General features: G+C 38.8%; 1 protein-coding gene and 1 pseudogene across 1 annotated transcript; both read left to right on the top strand.

Annotated features, from left to right (window-relative positions):
* Window positions 1–761: 761 nt before the first annotated feature.
* Window positions 762–1,700, top strand: LOC129536302 (olfactory receptor 6C1-like). The gene has a single exon (XM_055395125.2). It carries the CDS (start codon window positions 762–764, stop codon window positions 1,698–1,700), a length of 939 nt encoding a protein of 312 aa, XP_055251100.2.
* Window positions 1,701–4,790: 3,090 nt separating this feature from the next.
* Window positions 4,791–12,580, top strand: LOC129536066 (olfactory receptor 6C1-like; annotated as a pseudogene).
* The last annotated feature ends 6,817 nt before the right edge of the window (window positions 12,581–19,397 follow it).

Genomic DNA, 19,397 nt, shown 5'->3' with positions numbered 1-19,397 from the left:
CATTATGTGTATTTTGCACTTTATTTCTATTATTATTGCATCCTTGTCATATCAGATCATCAGGTATTAGATTGCAGAGTTCAGAAACCCCTGCTCCAATACTTGAGGAGGTCACAACAATGAGTCCATTAGATATGATTCAGATAAGGAGTTGGAAGTGCGAAAGGTGAATGTGGGTCAGAGTGAGAACTTAGAAGTCTTTCATATTGTTGAAGATTTAACTCCAGTGACATTTTTTGGGAGACAGTCCCATTCGAGTTATCTTTTTCCTGACATTTTTGGATTTTCTGTATTAACTAGCAAATACTAATACAAGAAATCAGGTAAAAGATTAGGAAATAACAGAATTTTACTGAGTTTGTAGAAAAGACAAGGAGCTTCCCAATGGGAAATAAATCATTTAGGGAAGGATTTAAGAGAGTCAACAAGTAGCATTTCTATTCCAGTATTTCAAACATTCAGAAAAGCCTAGGTTAAAAATCCTACACCTCTTATTTAGAGTACATGATTTGGATAAAATTAAACATGTATTTTTAACCTCATACCAATCAATAAAATAAGGATTTCAAAAGAAATATTCTACGATAAATACGCACACTAGCATATGGTTTAAAAAAAAAGTCTTGAAGATATGTTCTCCCAAGTTAAATTAATATGGCATAGCCCTTCTAGAAATAAATTCCAGTTCTATCCATGGATACTTCCCTTTTCTTTGAGCTTGTTTGTGTTTTACTCTGAAGGTTATTGAAAAGAAGAAGATAATGAGAAACTACACAGAAATAAGAGAGTTTATCCTCCTGGGACTGTCAGATGACCCACAAGTTCAGGTTGTGATCCTTGTCTTTCTGCTCATCACCTACATGCTCAGCATCACTGGGAACCTGACAATTATCATCCTGACCCTGCTGGATGCCCACCTCCAGACCCCCATGTATTTCTTCCTCAGGAGTTTCTCTGTACTAGAGGTGTCATTCACAACTGTCACTATACCGAAGTTCCTGGCCACCATCATTACAGGAGATAAAACCATCTCTTTTAATGATTGTATGGCTCAGTTATTTTTTTTCATTCTCTTGGGAGTCACTGAGTTTTACCTTCTGGCTGCCATGTCCTACGACCGCTACATTGCCATCTGCAAACCGCTACATTACATGACCATCATGAGTCATAGAGTCTGCACACTGCTTGTCTTGGCTTCTTGGCTGGCTTCATTCTTAATTATATTCCCATCACTCATGCTGTTCATACAGCTTGATTACTGTAAGTCCAATGCTATCGATCATTTCACTTGTGATTATTTCCCCTTATTACACCTTTCATGTTCAAACACAAAATTACTAGAGATGATGGGCTTTTCCTCTGCTGTGTTTACCCTAATGTTCACTTTGGCATTAATAATTCTGTCCTACACATATATCATCAGAACAATTTTGAGGATCCCTTCTACCACTCAGAGGACAAAAGCCTTTTCCACTTGTTCTTCCCACATGATTGTCATCTCCATCTCTTATGGCAGCTGCATTTTTATGTATATGAATCCATCAGCCAAGGACAGGGTCTCTTTGAGCAAGGGAGTGGCTGTGCTAAACACCTCGATAGCCCCCATGCTGAACCCCTTTATTTATACCCTAAGGAATCTGCAAGTCAAGCAAGCCTTCATGGACATGGCCAGGAAGACTCTACTTTTCTCAAGGAAATGAAAAAATAAAAGTCCTGCTTTATAAATTAGAGGCATAAAAAAGAGCAATCAAATAAAAATCAGGGCTTTTCAAAAACTATTAATTTTCACATAATTTCCCTAGAAGTGTTTTTCCCTGCTCATACTTTTATTGCCAGCATCTTACCAAAGATAGTACATACATTATTCCCATTCTAATTCCCATCATTCTCTCATGTATTTCCCTTCCTTTGGGCTCATCATTCCACTCTGTAACCTTGGACTGACTTAATTTCCCTTTTTGAAATGTTTTTTAATTCCATGTTTTCACAATATTTCTTAGAAAATTAAGGGCAGACAGAAAGAGGCAGAGCAGCAGCACATGAGAGAGCCCTGTGTTTTTATTTCACCAGGAAATATTCTCTCTAGAAATTTAGGAAATATTAAATTATTTTAAGCACTATTTTCAAAAATTTTTTTTAATTGGAGGATAACTGTTTAACAATGTTGTCTTGGTTTCTGCCATACATTAACACGACTCAGTCATAAGTATCCATATGTCTCCTCCTTCTTGACTTCACTCCCACCTCCTACTGCAGACCACCCCTCTACATTGTCACAGAGCCCTGGGTTAAGTTCCCTTTGTTATACAGCAGCCTCTCATTGGCTACCGATTTTACATATGTAATGTATAAGTTTCAATGCTATTCTCTCAATTCTACCCAGCCTCTCCCAACACACACTGCCACTATGCTCACAGTCCGTTCTCTATGTCTGTGACTCTATTGCTGCCCTGGAAATAGGTTCATCAGTACCATTTTTCTAGATTCCATATTGAACATCGACATTTTAGCATCAGCAGACTAAAATGGATAGGAATGGGTGAATTTAGCTCAGATGACCATTTTATGTACTACTGTGGACAAGAATCCCTTAAAAGAAATGAAGTAGCCCTTATAGTCAACAAAAGAGTCCAAAATGCAGTACTTGGATGCTATCTCAAAATGACAGAATGATCTCTGTTCGTTTCCAAGGCAAGCCATTCAATATCAGAGTAATTCAAGCCTATGCCCCGACCAGTAATGTTGAAAAAACTGAAGGTGAACAGTTCTATAACTTCTAGAACTAACAACCAAAAACGATGTTCTTTTCATCATAGGGGACTAGAATGGAAAAGTAGGAAGTCACGAAATACCTGGAGTAACAGGAAAATTTGACTTCAGAGTAAAGAATGATGCAGGGCACAGGCTAATAGAGTTTTGCAAAGAGAACACACTGGTCATAGCAAACACCCTATTCCAACAACACAAAAGAAGACTCTACACATCAACATAAGCAGATGGTCAATACTGAAATCATTTGATTATATTCTATGCAGCCAAAAATTCAGGCTTAAATTGAAGAGAGTAGGGAAAATCACTAGACCATTCATATATGACCTAAATCAAATCCCTTGCAATTATACAGTGGAAGTGACAAATAGATTCAAGGAATTAGATCTGATAGACAAAGAGTCTGAAGAACTATGGACAAAGGCTCATGACATTATACAGGAGGCAGTGATCAAGACCATCTCCAAGAAAAAGAAATGCAAAAAAGCAAAATGGTTGTCTGAGGAGGCTTTACAAATAGCTGAGAAAAGAAGAGAAGCAAACGGCAAAGGAGATAAGGAAAGATATAAGCATCTGAATGCAGATTTCCAAAGAATAGCAAGGAGAGATAAGAAAGCCTTCCTCAGCGATCAATGAAAGAAATATAGGAAAACAATAGAATAGGAAAAACAAGAGATCTCTTCAAGAAAATTAGAGATTCCGAGGGAACATTTCATGCAAAGATGGGCTTGATAAAGGACAGAAATGGTATGGACCTAACGGAAGCAGAAGATATTAAGAAGAGGTGGCAAGAATACACAGAAAAACTGTACAATAAAGATCTTCATGACCCAGATAATCACGATGGCGTGATCACTCACCTAGAGCAAGAATCCTGGAAAGCAAAGTCAAGTGGGCTTTAGGAAGCATCACTATGAACAAAACTAGTGGAGTTGATGGAATTCCAGCTGAATTCCTTCAAATCCCAAAAGATAAAGCTGTAAAAATGCTCCACTCAATATGCCAGCAAATTTGGAAAACTCAGCAGTGCCACAGGACGGGAAATGATCAGTTTTCATTCCGATCCCAAAGAAAGGCAATGCCAAAGAATGCTCAAACTATCACACAATTGCACACATCTCAGACACTAGCAAAGTAATGCTCAAAATCCTCCTAGCCAAGCTTCATCAGTATATGAACCACGAATTTCCAGATATTCAAGGTGGATTTAGAGAAGGTAGAGAAGGTAGAGGCCTTGCTCACTGAAGCTTGGTCTCCCCGTGTCGTTCTTTCTCTTTTTCCATCCTTTTCTCTATTCTCCTTTTTCTGGTTGAGATCCTTGGAGCACTGGGCCCTCTGAGTTTACTTATCTGCCTGGGCTTCTAAGACCCACTCGAGGGGGTGCCCTGGTGGGGTGCCTCAAGTGATTTGAGAGGGCGCCTGCGGCCTACGTAAACAGAGCAAGCCCCGTGCTGGGGTTTTATTGGTTTCCAGCGTAAACCAAGGAATCATCAGCCCCTGTCTCTCTCTCTCTTTCTCTCTCTCTCTGACGCCGACGCCGTTCATCCCGAGGATACCCTGGGTCATATCGGGGCTGGACCCCGATAAGTGGCGCCCGAACCAGGCTTCCGAGGGTAAGTCTCCCCCATTGTCCAGTTTTCGGGACGGCTAAGGATCCCACTTAGGGTTTCCGGAACCCCCCTGCATAAGATAGGTAGGGTGAGTAAAAGTGGAAGGGTTTACACTTTCTTTAAGAGACTAAAACTTCAGACACGGGTAACAGTAAGTCAAAAGGATGACAACTCTTTATACGAGTCATTTTACAACTATTAAAGAAAAGAGGAATTAAAGTCAAAAAAGGTAAATTACATTTGTTCAAGACCAGTGTCCTTGGTTTCTGGAAGAGGGCACTGTTAATTTAGATACCTGAAAAAAGGTGGGAAAACAGCTAAAAATTTACTATACTCAGCAGGGTCCAGAAAAAGTGCCCACCAATACCTTTTATTTATGGAATATAATCAGAGATGCTCTAGATCCTGCCCATGAATCTTAACGACCACCCATTAAAAAAAAGTAGTGGAAATAAAGAGGCTATACCTAGTTATCAAGCCACCAAGAACACCAATAGTCATTCAGAAAGCGGGGATGAAAAACAAGAACAGGTTTCACCCTCTGCTCCTCCTCAAGATGAGGAAGATTTAGATGAGATAATAGATCAATACCATTCTGATGAGGATGAATACCTTTTAGCTATTGATACTCCTAAAAGCTTGAAAAAAACATCTTCAAATAAACTGTCCTCAAAATCTAAACATCAGAAAGGCTCTCCCTAACTAGAGACCAAATATGTGGGACATTCTCGTCCCCCTTTGCCTCTCCCCCCTTATAGGGGCGAGAGACCACCGCTGGAAGTTCCCCAGAAAAGAGTTCTCTCTAGCCCCGGAGATGAGTTTGATCCACACCTTGAGAGGCTTTTACAAGATCTTAGGGCTATTAATGCCACTATGGAGGACATGGGGGCCTTACAGCCAGGGCTCCCCTCCCCAGTAGCTGTTCCAGAGAGATATAATACAATTGTAATTGATTTACAAGACTGCTTTTTCACTATTCCCTTAAACGCCATGGATAAAAAGCGATTTGCTTTTAGCCTGCCGTCAGAAAATTTTAAACAGCCCTATTTGAGGTTTCAATGGAAAGTGTTACCTCAGGGAATGAAAAATAGCCCCACCTTATGTCAAAAATTTGTTAATACCGCTATACAAGATATTAGGGCTAAATATGAGCAGGTATATATGATTCATTATATGGATGATATTTTAATAGCTCATCCAGATAGAGCTCATTTACAAACTGTCCTCCAAGAGTTAACTCAGGCGTTATCAGCTAGAGGCTTAAAAATTGCCCCGGAAAAAATTCAAACCAACCCACCCATAACTTATTTAGGAAGGATTATACATTCAAAACGGAGAAAGCAATGGCAAGCCACTCCAGTACTCTTGCCTAGAAAATCCCATGGATGGAGGAGCCTGGTGGGCTGCAGTCCATGGGGTCGCTGAGGGTCAGACATGACTGAGCGACTTCACTTTCACTTTTCACTTTCACACATTGGAGAAGGAAATGGCAACCCACTCCGGTGTTCTTGCCTGGAGAATCCCAGGGATGGGGGAGCCTGGTGGGCTTCCGTCTATGGGGTCACACAGAGTCGGACACGACTGAAGTGACTTAGCAGCAGTAGCAGTAGCAGCAGCAGAGGAACCAGAGATCAAATTGCCAACATCTGTTGGATCATTGAAAAAGCAAGAGAGTCCCAGAAAAGCATCTGCTGCTGCTGCTAAGTCACTGCAGTCGTGTCCGACTCTGTGTGACCCCATAAATGGAAGCCCACCAGGCTCGCTCGTCCCTAGGATTCTCCAGGCAAGAACATTGGAGTGGGTTGCCATTTCCTTCTCCAATGTGTGAAAGTCAAAAGTGAAAGTGAAGACGCTCAGTCGTGTCTGACCCTTAGCGACCACACTGACTGCAGCCTACCAGGCTTCTCCATCCATGGGAATTCCAGGAAAGAGTACTGGAGTGGCTTGCCATTGCCTTCTCCAGAAAAGCACCTGCTGCTGCTGCTGCTGCTAAGTCACTTCAGTCGTGTCCGACTCCGTGTGACCCCATAGACGGAAGCCCACCAGGCTCCCCCGTCCCTGGGACTCTCCAGGCAAGAACACTGGAGTGGGTTGCCATTTCCTTCTCCAATGTGTGAAAGTGAAAAGTGAAAGTGAAGTCGCTCAGTCATGTCTGACCCTTAGCGACCCCACGGACTACAGCCTACCAGGCTCCTCCATCCATGGGATTTTCTAGGCAAGAGTACTGGAGTGGCTTGCCATTGCCTTCTCCGAGAAAAGCACCTACTTCTGCTTTATTGACTATGCCAAAGCATTTGACTGTGTAGATCACATCAAACTGTGGAAAATTCTTTAAGAGATGGGAATACCACACCACTTCACCTGCCTCTTGAGAAACCTGTATGCAGGTCAGGAAGCAACAGCTAGAACTGGACATGGAAGAACAGACTGGTTCCAAATAGGAAAAGGAGTACGTCAAGGTTGTATACCGTCACCCTGCTTATTTAACTTCTATGCAGAATACATCATGAGGAACGCTGGGCTGGAAGAAACACAAGCTGGAATCAAGATTGCTGGGAGAAATATCAATAACCTCAGATATGCAGATGACACCAGCCTTATGGCAGAAAGTGAAGAGGAACTCAAAAGCCTCTTGATGAAAGTGAAAGAGGAGAGTGAAACGGTTGGCTTGAAGCTCAACATTCAGAAAACAAAGATCATGGCATCTGGTCCCATCACTTCATGGAAAATAGATGGGGAAACAGTGGAAACAGTGTCAGACTTTGTTTTTTGGTGCTCCATAATCACTGCGGATGATGATTGCAGCCATGAAATTAAAAGACGCTTGCTCCTTGGAAGGAAAGTTATGACCAACCTAGACAGAATATTAAAAAGCTGAGACATTACTTTGCCAAAAAAGGTCTGTCTAGTTAAGGCTATGGTTTTTCCAGGGTCATGTATGGATGTGAGAGTTGGACTGTGAAGAAAGCTGATTGCCAAAGAATTGATGCTTTTGAACTGTGGTGTGGGAGAAGACTCTTGAGAGTCCCTTGGACTGCAAGGAGATCCAACCAGTCCATTCTAAAGGAGATCAATCCTGAGTGTTCATTGGAAGGACTGATGCTAAAGCTGAAACTCCAATACTTTGGCCACCTCATGTGATGAGTTGACTCACTGGAAAAAACTCTAATGTTGGGAAAGTTTGGGGGCAAGAGGAGAAGGGGAGAACAGAGAATGAGATGGCTGGATGGCATCACTGGCTCTGTGGACATGAGTTTGAGTGAACTCCGGGAGTTGGTGATGGACAGGGAGGCCTGGCGTGCTGTAATTCATGGGGTCCTGGAGAGTCGGACACGACTGAGCGACTGAACTGAACTGAACTGAACTGAATTGAACAGTTTTTGGTATCAAGAACTCACAATCATCAATCAAATCTAAACCAGTATCTTCAAATATTTCCAGTTAAGCTAGGAAATCATAAATGTTTCAGCATGAGGGGAGGAAATAGTAATTACACAACTTTCCTACAAAGTCAAAATCTCCTCAGTATTTTTTAATAAGGTGTTTTATTTGTTTTTCATTAAATTTTGGACTTGAGTTTCCCAGTTGATAATAGTACATGGATATCAAGAAGAATTTGACTCAGTGAATTACAATTATACTCTTTCTGGATAAATGTTTTAAAAATGTAGGATGAGTTTGAGTATCCCTCATTATTATTTCAAGTTTTGACTTCACAAAAAACATAAAAAAATAAAATTTCAGTGTCAGAATAGCATAATATTGTATGAATGTTTTATAAATTTTAATCAATACATTTTCCAAAGCAATGCAATTTTTTGATGCTTAAAATACAGTGAACTTACAATTTTTTTAACCTCAGTTAACTTTGCCAATGTGAGTTTCTTTATCCCTACTAATTAGGTTTGTCATTTAAGCAGATTATTGTATGAATTGTATCCGTAAGATATTATCTCAAAATAGCCACAAATATGAGAATGCTACAAATACTCTTAGCTATTGATTATTGAAAAGATCAGCATAGAATCAATCATTTATTTAAATATACAATTGGCCACAAAAAATGTAGTCATATATGGTATCTGGTATTCATTTTCAACCTTTAAGAATTATTACAGCATATATGTTAAATAAATATTTCCCAAAAGAGGGGTATTTCAAAATTTTTCTAAATGTATATATTCATATTGATAAATTATATGGCACAGAAGATTTAAGCTGAGTAATGAGAAAAATTTTTTGAGTTCTCAGAAAATGTAATTGCATTATGTTTTTACTCGTACTTCACGTAACTACTAGGTAGGCCACACTATGCAGAGGAGAGTATATGAAATAGTCTAATAAGATGAATATATTATGCATATGGCCATTGTAGAGTAAATTAAAAATAGTGTTTTACATGGTTTAATATTTCCTGAAATTCTAGAAAGAGTGTTTTCTGGTGAAATCATAAAACACAAGTCTCTCTTGTGTGCTTTTGCTCTGCCTCTTCTGTCTTTAATTTTTAACAAATATTGTTCAAAAACATGGAATTAAAAATATTTCAAAGAGGAATTATGAGGTCAGTTCAAGGTTATAGAGTGGAAGGACTAGCTTGAAGGAAAGAAAGTGTATGAGAGAAGGATGGGAATTTGAATGGGGAAAAATATTGTATCTAATATCCTTGGCAAGAGCTGACAATAAAAGTATGAGAAATGAAAAACAACTCTAGAGATACTATGTGAAAATAATTAGGTTTATCAGTAATTTATAATAATTACTCAACAATAGTGTATGGCTTCCCCAATGGCCCAGTGGATAAAGAATCTCCCTGCAATGCAGGAGACACAGGAGACACAGATTCAATCCCTGGGTCAGGAAGATTGCCTGGAGGAGGAAATAGCAACCCACTCCTGTAATTCTTGCCTGAAAAATCTCATGGACAGCGGAGCCTAGCAGGCTACAGTCCAAAGGACCACAAAGAGTTGGATGCGACTGAGATGAGCAGTGATGAACAATGATCAATAGTGTATATATGCCAGACCCAATCATCCCCCCTTCCTCTGGCAAGCAGTAGTTTATTGGATAGGCTAATTTTCACTCTAAATGAACCACAAGCCCGATTCAACATGAGATATATAAGACATTAGAATTCTTAAGGGAGAGAAAGGAATATGAAACTTGTTATCCTAAATTTCATGGGAATAGCAGGAAAAGTGTGGATAAGTCCTTAGGAAGGATAAGTCTGAAATGAGGTCTTAAAGACTTGGGTATGTTCTTCATTGCTTTACCAAAAACATCCCAGGAATTGTTGACATTTCACATTCAGAAATGGTTTAAGGACCAGAGTCATGTACAGCTGTTAATTAGAGAAGATTGTTGTTAATTGAGAATAATGACGTTTACACTTGCATTAGTAAATAGTTATCAAATACTTGAGTTGCCATGAATTTGTCTACAGACAATGTAAAGCGTGTTGTTTTTGTAAGTTTCAAGATATTGTTTTCCTCTGATCTTTGAGGATTAGCAAAAGGATATGCTCATTTTCTCCTAAACATCACATGATTTCCCAGTAGAATTGGCCACCATTCATCTTAGTTGGAATTTTCCCTAAATCGACAGTAGCTATAGTTTTCTTATACAGTAAAGTGAATGAAAGGCTCGGGCTTGTAGAAGGAAAAAACACCAAGAATTTTCACAATATTATGATGCATTACATACTAAAAAAAGGCTTCCCTGGTGGTTCAAATTGTAAAGAATTTGCTGGCAATGCAGGAGACCCAGTCAGATCCCTTGGTCAGTAAGATCCCCTGGAGAAGGGAATGGCTACTCACTCCAGTATTCTTGCCTAGAGAATCTCATGAATAGAGGAGCCTGATGGGATATAGTCTACAGGTTTGCAAAGAGTTGGACAGAACTGAGCAACTAAGCATGAACATACAACAAATCAATAAACCTATATCTTGAAATTAAATATTCTATAGCAGAAAGTTCTCTCCTGATACTGAAATGTAAATTTTACCATTCAAAGAGAATTCACAGAGTGAGTGATCTTGGAAATAACTGGGTCAACTTATTGACCTTTTAAAATAAATGCATTGTTATTATTGTTGCTGTTAAACAGCAAGACAAAGTAAAAGTCTTTCATTGCTATTTAAGAATTATACCAATATACTCACAAAATAGAGATTTTACTAAGTGAATATCAATGTAGGAAAAAGGAAAATATAAAAATAAACATAGAATAGAAAGCAGAATATACACACACATAGAGAATAATATTTAGATGGCAGAGATTTTGAAGAAAAAAATGTTCTCTGAAATATAATGTTTTATGTTTGATTTTAGATATTCATACAATGTAGTTTCCTTAGCCAGTGACACAGATCCAGTCTATGAAAAATCCACTCTGCCTCCTCTGTACTCTGGACTCTCTACAGACGTTCCCCAAGTTTTTGTACCAGGGATCAGTTTAGTAGATGACAAGTTTTCCAAGGACCTGGGTGGAGGCTGGTTACAGGATGGTTCAGGCTCATTTTGTGTATTGTGCACTTTATTTCTATTACTATTACATCTTTGTCACATCAAATCATCAGGCATTAGATTTCAGAGTTCAGAAACCCTGGCTCCAATACTCGAGATGGTCACAATAGTGAGTCCATTAGGTGGGATTCAGATAAGGAGTCAGAAGTTAGGAAGGTGGATGTGAGTCAGAGTGAGAACTTAGAAGTCTTTCACATTGTTGAAGATTTAAGTCCAATGACATTCATTTGAGAGACGGACCCATGTAAGCGACATTTTCCCTGACATATTTGGATTTTCTAAATTAACTAGCAAAATAAAAATATAAGAAATCGGGTAAAAGATTAGGGAATAATGTACTCTAACTGAATTTGAAGAAAAGATGAGGAGTTTCCCATTGGGAAATAAATATTTTAAGAAAGGATTTAAATGATGAACAGATTCCAGTATTTCAAATACATAGAAAAGCCTAGGTTAAAATTCCTGCTCTTTGCATTTAGAGTGTGTGAATTGGATAAAAATTTTAAGCATATTTTTAACCCCATTTCAATCAGTAAAACAGTTATTTTAAAACAAATATATACGAAAAACACACACTGGCATATGGTTAAAAAAAAAAAAAAACTTTAAAGATAACTTGTTTCAAAGATCTCCCAAGTTAAATTAGTATGGCATAGCCCTTCCAGACATAAATTGCAGTGCTATCTGTGAATAATTTCCTTTTCTTTAAGTCTCTTTGTGTTTTACCCTGAACGATACTCAAGAAGAAAGGGAGAAACTACGTAGAAATAAGAGAGTTTATCCTTCTGGGACTGTCAGATCACCCACAACTTCACGTTGTGAGCTGTGTCTTTCTACTCACTACCTACATGCTCAGCATCACTGGAAACCTGACCATTATCACCCTAACCCTGCTGGAGGCCCACCTACAGACCCTCATGTATTTCTTCCTCAGAAATTTCTCCATATTAGGATGTCATCCACAACTGTCTCTATACCCAAGTTCCTTATCACCATTATTACAGGAGATAAAACCTTTTCTTTTACTGATTTGTATGACTCCGTTTTTGTTTTTCTTTTTTCATTCTCTTGGGAGTCACTGAGTTTTGCTTACTGGCTGCCATGTCCTATGATTGTTACATTGCCATCTGCAAACAGCTGCATTACATGACCATCATGAATCATAGAGTCTGCACACTACTTGTCTTGGCTTCTTGGCTGGCTTCATCCTTAATCATTTTCTCATCACTCATGCTGTTCAGACAACTTGATTATGCTATTGATCATTTTACTTGTGATTATTTCCCCTTTCACACATTTCTTGTTCAGACACCAAATTGCTAGAGATGATGGGCTTTTCCACTGCTGCGTTTACCCTAATGTTCACTTTGGTATTACTAATTCTGTCCTACACATATATCATCAGAACAATTTTGAGGATCTCTTCCACCACTCAGAGGACAAGGGCCTTTTCCATGTGTTTTTCCCACAAAGTGTCATCTCCATCTCATGGCAGCTACATTTTCACGTACACGAATCCATCAGCAAAGGACAGGGTGTCTTTAGACAAGGGAGTGGCTGTGCTAAACACCTCAGTAATCCCCATGCTGAACCCCTTTATTTATACCCTAAGGAACCTGAAAGTCAAGTGAGCCTTCATGGACATGGCCAGGAAGACTGTACTCTTCTCAAGGAAATGAAAAAATAAAAGCCTTGTTTTATTTATTTATTTAACAAGGCGCAATCAAATAAAAACCAGGGCTTTCAAAGTCTATTAATTTTCACATAGTCTCCCTGGAAGTATTTTTCAGTGCTCATACTTTTATTGCCAGCATCTTACCAAAGATGCCAATGCTTTTGCCATTGTCTTTCTTTGGGATTGGAATGGAAACTGACACACTGAGTGAAGCATTTTAACAGCATCATCTTTAGGAATTGAAAGAATTCAACTGGATTTCTATCACCTCCACTAGTTTTGTTCATAGTGATGCTTCCTGAGGCTAACCTGACTTCAGACTCCAGGATATCTGGCTCTAGGTGAGTGATCACACCATCATGGTTATCTGGGTCATTAAGATCTTTTTTGTATAGTTCTGTGTATTCTTGCCAGCTTTTCTTAATATCTTCTGCTTCTATTAGGTCCATACAATTTCTGTCCTTTATTGTGCCCATCTTTGCATGAAATGTTCCCTTGGTATCTTTAACTTTCTTGAAGAGATATCTAGTCTTTCCCATTCTATTGTTCCCTCAATTTCCTCTCATTGTTCACTGAGGAAAGCTTTCTTACCTCTGCTTGCTATTCTTGGGAACTCTGCATTCAAATGAGTATATCTTTCCTTTTCTCCTTTGCCTTCCACTTCTCTACTTTTCTCAGCTATTTGTAAGACCTCCTCAGGCAACCATTTTGCCTTTTTGCATTTCTTTTCCTTGAGGATGGTTGGTCACTGCCTCTGTAGAAATGTCATGAACCTCCGTCCATAGTTCTTCAGGCACTCTATCAGATCTATTCCCTTGAATCTATTTGTCACTTCCACTGCATAATCATAAAGGATTTGATTTAGGCCATACCTGAATGGTCTAGTGATTTCCCCTACTTTCTTCAATTTAAGTCTGGAATTTGGCAGTAAGGAGCTCATGATCTGAGTCATAGTCAGTTCCCAGTCTTGTTTTTGCTGACTGCATAGAGCTTCCCCATCTTCAGCTGCAAAGAATATAATCAATCTGATTTCAGTATTGACCGTCTGGAGATGTCCATGTGTAAAGTCCTCTCTTGTGTTGTTGGAAGAGGGTGTTTGCTATGACCAGTGCGTTCTCTCGGCAAAACTCTATTAGTCTTTGCCCTGCTTCATTCTGTACTCCAAACTTGCCTGTTATTCCAGGTATTTCTTGACTTCCTACTTTTGCATTCCAGTCCCCTATGATGAAAAGGGCATATTTTTTTGGTGTTAGTTCTAGAAGGTCTTGTAGGTCTTCACAGAGCCGTTCCACTTCAGCTTCTTCAACATTACTGGTCAGGGCATAGACTTGGATCACTGTGATATTCAATGGTTTGCTTGGGAAACAGAGTTCATTCTGTAGTTTTTGAGACTGCATTTCAGACTCCTTTGTTGACTATGAGGGCTACTCCATTTCTTCTACTACTTACCCACAGTAGTAGATAGAAAAGTCCTCTGAGTTAAATTCGCCCATTTCAGTCCATTTTTTCACCGATTCTAAAATGTTGATGTTTACTCTTGCCATCTCCTGTTTGACCGCTTCTGATTTACCTTTTCATGCGGGTCGCAAAGAGTTGGACTCCACTGAGTGACTGAACTGAACTTAATTGATTTACCTTAATTCATGGACCTAACATTCCAGGTTCCTATGCAATGTTGTTCTTTATAGCATCAGACTTTACTTACATCACCAGTCACATCCAAACTGTGCATTGTTTTCACTTTGGCTCCACCTCTTATTCTTTCTGGAGTTATTTCTCCACTCTTATCCAGTAGCATATTGGGCACCTACCGACCAGCGGAGTTCATTTTTCAGTGTCATATCTTTTTGCATTTTCATACTGTTCCTGGGGTTCTCAAGGCAAGAGTACTGAAGTGGTTTCCATTCCCATCTCCAGTGGACCACCTTTTGTCAGAACTCTCCACCATGAAGAATGTTCAAACTACCACACAACTGCACTTATCTCACACTCTAGCAAAGTAATAGTCAAATTCTCTGAGTGAGGCTTCCACAGTACGTTAACTGAGAGCTTCCAGATGTTAGAATTGGATTTGGAAAAGGCTGAGGAACCAGAGATCAAATTGCCAACATCTGTTGGACCATAGAAAATTCAAGAAAGTTCCAGATAAACATCTACTTCTTCTTTATTGACTATGCTGAAGCCTTTAACTGTGTGGATCACAACAAACTGTGGAAAAGTCTTAAAGAGATAGGAATACCAGATCACCTTACCTACATCCTGAGAAATCTGTATGCCATTCAAGAAACATCAGTTAGAACCAGACATGGAACAAGGGACTGGTACCAAATTGGGAAAGGAGTACGCTAAAGCTGTATATTGTCACCCTGCTTTTTAACTTATAGGCAGCGTACATCATGCCAGGCTGGATTAAGCACAAGCTGGAATCAAGATTGCTGAGAGAAATATCAATAGCCTAGATAAGCAGATGACACAATCCTTTGGGCAGAAAATGAAGAGGAACTAAACAAGAGGCTAAACAGCCTCTTGATGAAAGTGAAAGTAGAGAGTGAAAAAGCTGGATTGAAACTCAGCTTTCAAAAAACGAATCATGGCATCCAGTTCCATCACTTCATGGCAAATACATGGGGAAAGAATGGAAACAGTGACAAACTTTAATTTCTTGTGCTCCAAAATCATTGCAGATAGTGACTGCTGCTGCTGCTGCTGCTAAGTCACTTCAGTCGTGTCTGACTCTGTGTGACCCCATAGATGGCAACCCACCAGGCTCCGCCATCCCTGGGATTCTCCAGGCAAGAACACTGGAGTGGGTTGCCATTTCCTTCTCCAATGTGTGAAAGTGAAAGTGAAGTCGCTCAGTCTTGTCTGAGTAGTAGTGACCCCATGGACTCTAGCCCACCAGCCTCCTCTGTCCATGGGATTTTCCAGGCAAGAGTACTGGAGTGGCTGATAGTGACTGCAGGCATGAAATTAAAAGACACTTGCAACTTGGAAGAAAAGCTATGACCAAACTAGACAGCATATTAAAAAGCAGACATTACTTTGTCAACAAAGATGCATTTAGTTAAAGCTATGGTTTTTTCAGTAGTCATGTATGGATGTGAGAGTTGGACCATAAAGAATACTGAGCGCAAAGAATTGATGCCCTTGAACTGTGATGTTGGAGAAGACTCTTGAGAGTCCCTTGGGCTGCAATGAGATCAAACCAGTCAATCTGAAAGAAAATCAATCCTGAATATTCAGTGGAAGGGCTAATGCTGAAGCTGAAGCTCCAATACTTTGGCCACTTGATGCAAAGAACTGACTAACTGGGAAAGACCCTGATGCTGGGAAAGAGTGAAGGCAGGAGGAGAAGGGGATGACAGAGGATGAGATGGTTGGATGGCATCATTGACTCAATGCACATGAGTTTGAGCAAGCTCCAGGAGTTGGTGATAGATCAGGAAGCCTGGCATGTTGCAGTCCATGGGATCGCAAAGAGCTGACCATGAGTGAATGACTGAACTGAACTACCAAATACAGTATATACATTTTTTGCCATTCAAATTCTCATCATTCTCTCATGTACTGCCCTTCCTTTGGGGTCATCATTCCACTCAACCTGGGAACTGACCTCATTTCCCTCTTTGAAATGTTTTTTAATTCCATGTTTTCATAATATTTCTTAGAAAATTAAGGACAGACAGAAAGAGGCAGAGCAGCAGCACCTGAGAGAGACCTGTGTTTTGATTTTGACAGGAAACATTCTTTCTAGAAATTCAGGAAATAGTAAATCATGTTGAATACTATTTTTCAATGTTTTTTGTTGGATAATTGCTTTACAATATTGTGTTGGTTTCTGCCATACATTAACATGAGTCTGTCATAAGTATACATATGTCCCTTCCTTTTTGAACTTCACTCCCACCTCCTATCTCAGCCCACCTCTCTAGGTTGTCATAGAAGCCTGGGTTAAGCTCACCGTGCTGTACAGCAACTTCTCATTGGATATCTGTTTTACATATTTTAATGTATGAGTTTCAATGCTAGTCTCTCAATTTCTCCCCCCCCCAACCCCCAACTCACTATGTTCACAGGTCTGTTCTCTATGTCTGTTTCTAATTGCTGCCCTGAAAGTAGGTTCATCAGTACCATTTTTCTAAATTCCATATATATGTCTTAATATACAATATTTGTTTTTCTCTTTCTGATTTACTTCCCTCTGTGTAACAGGCTCTATGTTTATCTACCTCACTATATTTTATTCCAGTTTGTTCCTTTATGTGATGCTTGGCTTGTTATAAACCAGTTTATAACCCAGCATACAGTTGTGCATGTGTGCTCAGTCATGGCCAACTCTTTGTGACACTATGGACTGTAGCCTGACAGCCTCCTCTGTCCATGTGCTTACCACAACTTCTGCATCCATTCATCTGTCAATGGAAATCAAGGTTGCTCCCATGTCCTGGCTATTGTGAATAATGCTGCAATAAACACTGGGGTACCTGTGTCTTTTAGAATTGTGGTTTTCTGAATATATGCACAGTAGTGAGATTGCTGGGTCATATGGAAGTTTTATTCCTATTTTTTAAAGAAATCACCATACTATTCTTCATAGTGGCTCTATAAATTCACATTCCCACCAACTGTGCAAGAGGATTCCCATTACTTCACATCCTCTCCAACATTTGTTTGATGATGGCCATCTTGACTGATGTGAGGTTTTACCTCATTATAGTTTTGATAAGTGAAGTTGAGTACTTTTTCATGTGTTTATTAGCCATCTTTATCTCTTCTTTGGAGAAATAGCCATCTATTTAGGTCTTCTGCCTATTGTGTCAATGACTTGTTATTTTGTTATTGAACTACATGAGTTGCTTGTGTATTTTAGAGATTAATCCTTTGTCAGTTGCTTCATTTGCAAATATTTTCTCCCATTCTGAGGGTTGTCTTGTCATCTTGTTTATGATTTCCTTTGGTATGCAAAAGATTTAATTAGGTCCCACTTGTTTTGATTTCCAAAACATAAGGAGGTGGAGGTCTTTAATCCGTTTTGAGTTTATCTTTATGAATGGTGTTAGAAAGTGTTCTAATTTTATTCTTTACACATAGCTGTCCAGTTTTCCCTGCACCACTTATTGAAGAGGCTGTCTTTCCTCTGTTGCATATTCTTGCCTACTTTGTCAAAGATAAACCACCTTATCTCTGGGCTTTCTATTTTGTTACATTGATTCTTCCAATTCAAGAATTGTTATGTCTCTCCTCTGTTTATATCATCTTTGACTTCTTTCATCGATGTCTTATAGTTTTCTTTATACAGCTCTTTTGTGCATTTATTCCTAGATATTTTATTGTTATTGTTGCCTTGGTGAGTGGAGTTGATTCTTTATTTTCTCTTTCAGGTTTTTGTTACTAATGTATTGGAATTCAATGGATTTCTGTGTATTGATTTTGTATCCTGCAACCTTACTAAATTAACTGATTAATCTAGTCATTTTCTGATAGTATTTTTAGGATTTTCTTTGTATAGTATCATTCAGTCTCCAGTGAAAGTTTTACTTCTTCTTTTCCAATCTGGATCTCTTTTCTGTATTTTTCTTCTCTATTGCCAATTAAAATTAACTCCAATTTTACCTTTTCATCATGGCTGTGGAATAAGAACAACCATATAAAACATTTCCAGAGGAAAAGATATGGTAAAATTTTCATCAAGAGAAAATCAATAACAGTTACCTCAGAAAGTTGTTTAAGAAAAGCTATGATGAACCTAGACAGTGTATTAAAAACCAGAAACACCACTTTGCCAACAATGAGCCATATAGTCAAAGCTATGGTTTTTTCAGTAGTTGTGTAGGGATGTGAAAGTTGGACAATAAGAAAGCTGAGCACAGAAGAATTGATGCTTTTAGACTATGCTGCTAGAGAATACTCTAGAGAGTCCTTTGGACTGAGAGATCAAACCAGTCAATCCTACAGGAAATCAACTCTGAATATTCATTGGAAGGACGGATGCTGAAGCTGAAGCTCCAGTATTTTGGCCACCTGATATGAAAAGCACACTCACTGGAAAAGACCCTGATGCTGGAAAAAATTGTGGGCAGTAAGGGAAGGGGGCAAAGAGGACAAGATGGTTGGATGAAATCACTAGATCATGGATATGAGTTTGAGAAAACTCAGGGAGCTACATAAGGACAGGGGAGCCTCCTGCACTGCAGTCCATGAGAGCACAAAGAGTTGGATACAAATGAGTGACTGAAAATGAAATAAAGTTGTTCACAAGATTCAATGAGCCAATATGAAGAAAATTAGAATAGGCCTAGAATATAGTAATTGTTGAAAAATATTATTTCTACCCTCCTCTTTTCTCTCTCCTCATTATTATAAAAGTATTATAATGGTATAAAGAGTTCAAATATACTTTAGTTTCTAAATTTTAAAAATATTTAAGTAGATATTTATATTTTATTTCCAATCCTCTAGAGATTGTCATTGTTGGAATTCGTGAAAATTCCAAATAGAATAAATATTTCCTAATAATGTCATTTCTATTACCTGGTAAAATGGAAATTTCAGAAATCCACATCAATTCTGGCATTCTTTTCATCAAACTAAATGGCCTATAGCAACCTGTGTTCTTCACTTCATCCAAATAAATTTGAATAAAAAATTTATAGAAAATTCTGAAGCAATTTTCAACTTTATCCAGTTAATTAGGTTCATTGTGGGGAATTTTTTAACATGGGAACAGATGAAAAGGACTCATACTACTGTACTGAAAGAGTTTTGGCAGATTATGAGTAATAGAAAACATTGACAAGAACTTTACTTTTTCAATGATACAA

Source organism: Moschus berezovskii, chromosome 6, assembly GCF_049115385.1.
Source record: "Moschus berezovskii isolate FMDL1 chromosome 6, NW_MosBer_1.0, whole genome shotgun sequence".
Classification (NCBI taxonomy): Eukaryota; Metazoa; Chordata; class Mammalia; order Artiodactyla; family Moschidae; genus Moschus; species Moschus berezovskii.
Note: the sequence above shows the minus strand (reverse complement) of the source record. Positions and strands in the feature narration are given on the sequence as shown.